The 6,000-nt window shown below is 37.3% G+C and overlaps 1 protein-coding gene across 3 annotated transcripts in view; it reads left to right on the top strand.

Moving 5' to 3' along the window:
* Nucleotides 1-228: 228 nt before the first annotated feature.
* LOC128698044 (uncharacterized) overlaps nucleotides 229-6,000 on the top strand; it is a 39,515-nt gene continuing 33,743 nt past the window's right edge. Inside the window, exon 1 of one of the 3 annotated variants that reach the window (XM_053790102.2) lies at nucleotides 229-519. In XM_053790102.2, coding sequence (XP_053646077.2) covers nucleotides 312-519 — 208 coding nt within the window. In that variant the 5' untranslated portion in view covers nucleotides 229-311. Of the gene's footprint in view, nucleotides 520-4,730; nucleotides 4,860-6,000 lie in introns of those variants that run through there. The other 2 variants (XM_053790104.2, XM_053790103.2) reach the window with 2 other exon arrangements.

Here is a 6,000-nt window from a genome sequence, read left to right as displayed (position 1 = left end):
TCCTCGTATCCTATCCTTCTAGCTAATCCTCCTATCCTATCCTTTTAGCCTGTCCTCCTTGCCTATCCTTTTAGCCTATCCCTCTAGCCTATCCTATTCTAACCTACCCTTTTAGCCTATCCTATCCTATCCTAGCCTAGCCTACAAGCCTATCAAAGCCTATCCTACTCTACCATAACCTATCTTAGCCTCTCCTATCCTATCCTAGCATATCCTTTTAGTATATCATATCCTATCCGTCTAGCCTAGTATATCCTACCTCTGGGAGGGCACCAGGATGCCACGGTCTGTGGCACTATCCTGGGCTCAGTATGTACGTGATCCATACAGGTGACGCTGGCCAGGTGGTGCCACATTCTCTCCTGCAGGGTGCCAGGTGGCTGCAGGAGCCTGGCATCCTGTTCAAGGACGTGGCTCTCCTGCAAATTCCTGGCTACCAGGCCACCCATCCCTGGTGCCGCCCCGCCACCCGCCGCCCTCACTCCGGCGCCGCCCATCACCACCCACCTGTTAATATAGGTACGTGTGTTATTCATGTATAAATGTAAAATTCTTCACGTACAACGTACGTTAACATCTACTTAGTGTATTGTACACACACGTTATAAACTATATAATGTACTATGTGCACGTACGTTAACATCTACGAATTGCATGTACACGTACGTTAACATCCACGTACTGTACGTACACGTACGTTAACATCCATGTACTGTACGTATATGTACGTTAACATCCATGTACTGTACGTATATATACGTTAACATCCTTGTACTGTACGTACACGTACGTTAACATTACTTACTATCCAAGTACTACCTACGTACTGTACGTACACCCATAGCATCTATATATGTGCCCTGGCCTTCCCTTCCTCGGATCAAACCTGAATGTCCCTATTCCATACGAGTCTAATGCTTCCCCATCTTAACGGAAATATAATAAAAAATAAACCAACGTTTCGCTCTTTGTTTCGCTACGTCCGTAGTTCTATTTTCTTTTGTTTACATTGGTTGCCGTGGCAACAAGATGGCCGCCGAGCCTACTTATTTTTTGGTAAACAAAGACAAAAGATATATATATAGATATATATACATATATATATCTGTTATTTTTAATGTGTATAATTGTTAGAAAACTAGCTAGTATTTATTTGATGTATTTTTGAGATATTTAAACATTTCATTCACACTAAAACTAAAGGTTAAAATTTCTTTTAGATTTTTATAGTTGTATAGATGAAGCTAGAATATTTGTCAAACTATAATTAATATAATTAATGCAAAAGTTTAATGATAATTTATTGATAATAATCACTGGTTGGCAGAAGAATTATGAAGGCTGAGAGTGAGGTGCTCAAATAGTTAATTTCGAAATTTATTTTTGATTTACGTGATTTTGCATCAAATTCGGGTGGTTTTTAACTATATTCGTGAGTTGTAGATGGCGTATTATAGCCGAAAATGCGTCAGTAAGACGCCCAAAGTCGTATATTGCATTTATCAAAGATGCACTCGACGGATGCATTCCACAAGGATTTTTTTTGTAATGACATATTAAATTATTTTAATTAATGAGACGAGGAAATAAAATTTAATAAATCTATTATAAATTAGCAAGTTTGTCTATAAAATTTTTAAGGTATATCTTACTATTCTTTTATGATATAAATGAGTTAGTTTTAAGGCATTAAAGCGTTTGAAATAACTTTAATTGGGTAAATTATAATATACACACATGTTATTGTTATAGAGTAATTATAGAAATTTAACTTTGTGTAATGTAACTGAATAAACTTAGTAAGTTTGTTTAGTTACATTACACAAGTTCAGATGAGTACAGTTGTGCTTTATTGTAATATTTGGGTCAATTACACAGGATAGACAAATCAGGTTAAAAAACAGTTTATTAAGTCGCCAGGATAACCCGAAATTTGAGGTCAGAGAGGAACAGTGCTCAATATTTTCTTAGGCTAAAAGCACGATGAGTCGGAGGTAATCCGGATCCGGCGAGCTGCAAGAACAACTTCAAAAACAACTTCAAGAACGACTCCTTGGCTTGTTTTCAATGTTGCCAAATTAGCGCTTTATTTGCTAGATTTAGCGCATTTCGTTGTTAATTGGTACTATTTTTAGTTTGAGTTTCTTAATAATAATCTTTATTTCTATCAGTACAATACAACTTATACAGACCATAGCTGACATCAGTGACATACTATATAGAAAGTTCCTGGTTATGCTGAGCATTTCCCACGACTTAGGTTAATAATGTCCCCAGGATGCCACCCACACCAGTCAACTAACACCCAGATACCTATTTACTGCTAGGTGAAAAATGACAGGTGTAAAATGACTAAATACTCAGGTACATGGACAATAGTTGTAGGGTGACTTAACACCCAGTTATCTACTTATTTCTAGGTGAACAGAAACTGTGGAAAATTGCATTTATCTGAATGTAACTAATTATGTACATAACAGTAAATGATAACAAATATAATTATTATTTATCAAAGTTACATAGACAAGTAGGAATTTGGGACACCTAGGTCGCAAAAATGTCCCCCTTCGATACCTACCACTGTCATATCCACAAGTTGCTCTGGACCTATTAATTATAAATGAAATATATATCACCAGGAGTTCTGGTAAATATATAAATTTGTGGACTGTATATTAAAAATAATAAATGATATATATATATATATATATATATATATATATATATATATATATATATATATATATATATATATATATACAACAGAAGGAGAATATATCTTAATATCACTCACCAATTTAACTGGAGATTAAGTTGTATCATACTCAGAAAACCTCACTGTCTATCTATGAAAATAACACTGGCCAGAGTTACAACATAAGACTTATCTGAGGTTCCTGGAGCTGTCTTGTCCAGTCGCCTGATATCTCAAGTTATGCAGGAATGCACATCCAACAATTTCGGCTCCTATTTGAGAGGTGTCAACCCAATTTTAACCTCTAGAACACGAAAATTCTTCCCATTGTTCACTAACATTAGTGTTGACCAGTTCAAACATGGCGACTCTTCTCTGCGAAGGCGCAGAATTTCCCATTTTTTTATAACATAAATTTTTATTAAATACAGTATGTTACACTAATTTACATAAAAAAATACACTGTATTTTTTTCTGGAAAATACATTATTTTCCACAGTAACAGCAGTTGTAAGGTGACTTAACACCCAGTGTTTCCACCCGTACCTGGGACTGAACCACGGAGACTCAATGTTCATTATTGAACATTGTTCATTACGAGCAGTGAACCATCTAAGTGAACTCCACAAAGAACATTTTTCTGATGACTTTGGATGTAAGAATGTGAAGTTCAATAGAATTAAAATGTAATGCAGTCGTTTACCTGGAGAGAGTTCCGGGGGTCAACGCCCCCGCCGCCCGGTCTGTGACCAAGCCTCCTGGTGGATCAGAGCCTAATCAACCAGGCTGTTATTGCTGGCTGCATGCAATCCAACGTACGAGCCACAGCCTGGCTGGTCAGGTACCGACTTTAGGTGCTTGTCCAGTGCCTTCTTGAAGACAGTCAGGGGTCTATTGGTAATCCCCCTTATGTATGCTGGGAGGCAGTTGAACAGTCTTGGGCCCCTGACACTTATTGTGTTGTCTATAATATACTTGCCTCATATTTTAGTGACTTGAACTAGTAAATTCAGCTTATTAAGAGATGAAAGTATACCTGGAGAGGGTTTCGGGGGTCAACGCCCCCTCGACCCAGTCCGTGACCAGGTCTGGTGGTGGATCAGGACCTGATCAACCAGGCTGTTATTGTTGGCCACACGTAAACTGACGTAGGAACCACAGTCCGGCTGGTCAGGTACTGACTTTATGTGCCTGTCCAGTGCCCTGTTGAAGACAGCCAGGGGTCTACTGGTAAGCCCCCTTATGTATACTGGGAGGCAGTTGATCAATCTTGGGCCCCTGACACTCTGTTATAAATATATTTCTCTACACGTCAGAGCCAGTCATAGCATGAGTCAGTTTAGGAAGAGAGCTAAAGGACCCCAATGGAAATTAAAAGGACCCCCAGTGGAAATAAGTCACTGACTTTTCTGGGTTATCCCAGGTTCTATACACATATGCCTCTGTATGATAATCTATGTACCTTAAAAGGTACCTAATGAATGAAGCTACAGAAAGGGAGGAGAGTGATTTCTTGTATAGCTAATATTCATGTACCTATCACTGTAAGCTGATCTTTGTAATGTCAGTAACTCAGTTTACCTTATTCCTAGTATATCTCCTTTTATTGTAACTGATTTTCACATAGCTGAGTTACTGTTTTAACTTAAGGTTTAAATAAGATATTACAAGGACACTAGTGGAAATAAGTCACTTTGACTTTTTTTTTTTTTGGGGGGGGGGGTTATCCAAGGTAATTTATACATATGGTAAGTAAGTTTATTCAGGTATACAAAGTTACATATATTATCATATATAGCAAAATATGTGTAGAGAACCTGGGATAATCCAAAAAAGTCAGCTAGAGTGACAGTACCATTGGAGTCCTTTTGTTACCTTACTGTTATATTATAAAGGAGATAATATCATTATTATTATGTATGACAATTTATGTAACTATATTTATGTGTACCTGTACCTGAATAAACTTACCAACTTAATTAATTATTTTTTTTAAGATCAAGAGTCTAGCGATCTCTGAAAAATTTTTGGTTGGCAACACTGCCAAGTTGTTTTGATTTTGAGGAGACGATCTTGTGGAGGACAGCAAGTGACCTCTCCTGGCTGGTTTTTTTGGTCCCCCTTGTGTGTTACCGACCTTATTTGTGAGTGTTGGTGGAGCCTGGTGAGTGATGAGTGCCACCTGAGTGCCATGAGTGCCTCAACTTCTCTTAAACCAGCCCTCACACTCAATTTTTTTTTTATTTCCATTCCTCCCCTCCCCCGGGGTTTATTTTTTTTCGGTGTTGGGTGATGGGTTCTTCCGGGTAATTTACATTGTATTTGATAATTGCAGCAGCGATAGCCTGGTTGACCAGGCTAGCACCAGCTGAGCCTGGACGCTGGCCGGGCTCCGGGAGTAAAAACACTCGAAACTCATCAAAGGCATATCAGAGGTCCCTTATGGTCCTCTCTGAAAATGATGATAATATTTTTGAGTTTGAAATTGCTTTAAACCATCATTGTAATCCTAATACTACTATTAGTAATAATATTTTCGAGTGTCAGATTGTTCTTAATTATCATAACCTAATAATAATAATAATAATCTTTTTGAGTTTCGGATTGTTTTAAACCATCATGTACTTGTAGAAAATAAAAATATTATTATCATTATAATCCTAATAAAATTTTAAAGTTTCCTAATTTTAAGTTGTCATTATAATTCTGTTGAGTAATGACACCTTGTGGGTTCCTGTTATCTCAGTTTTTTCTGAATATATTAATTTTCAGTAGCTCCTGCTGGTGGGGGCTCTTGATCCAAGGAATTAGATTTGCCATTCCCTTCCTTGAATTGAATCTGAATGCTTCTCATTCCCCTTGGCACGATACAACTTGTACGGGTTTAGCGTTGTCCCCGAGAATGTAATAATGTTCATTTTCATAATGGTGTTCATGTAATAATCACCAAGGTTTTGTGCACGTATTTTTCTGTACATATGAAGGAGAGAATCGACATGTCAAGGACCCCAATGGGAATAAATTGTCACTTTTGGGTTATCCTGGTGGGTACTTTACACTATGATAATTGTAATTATGTATACCTACTTACTACCTTGGAAATATATGGTATAAAATACCAACACAATGGAAAAAGTCCACTGTGTGGGCGAAATGTTGTCAATAAAGGATCACATTATACCGCTTATGTGTTTATTTTTCTACTTACTACCTTAATATTGGGAGGCAGAAGTGCCACTGGAAACTGTAGACCATAGCAATACTAGGTAAGAAAAAAGGCTTATTCATTGTTGACTACTGTATTG

The sequence above is a fragment of the Cherax quadricarinatus genome, chromosome 58 (assembly GCF_038502225.1).
Source record: "Cherax quadricarinatus isolate ZL_2023a chromosome 58, ASM3850222v1, whole genome shotgun sequence".
Taxonomy (NCBI): Eukaryota; Metazoa; Arthropoda; class Malacostraca; order Decapoda; family Parastacidae; genus Cherax; species Cherax quadricarinatus.
The sequence above is the reverse complement of the archived record's forward strand: the minus strand, read 5'-3'. Positions and strand labels throughout refer to the sequence as shown.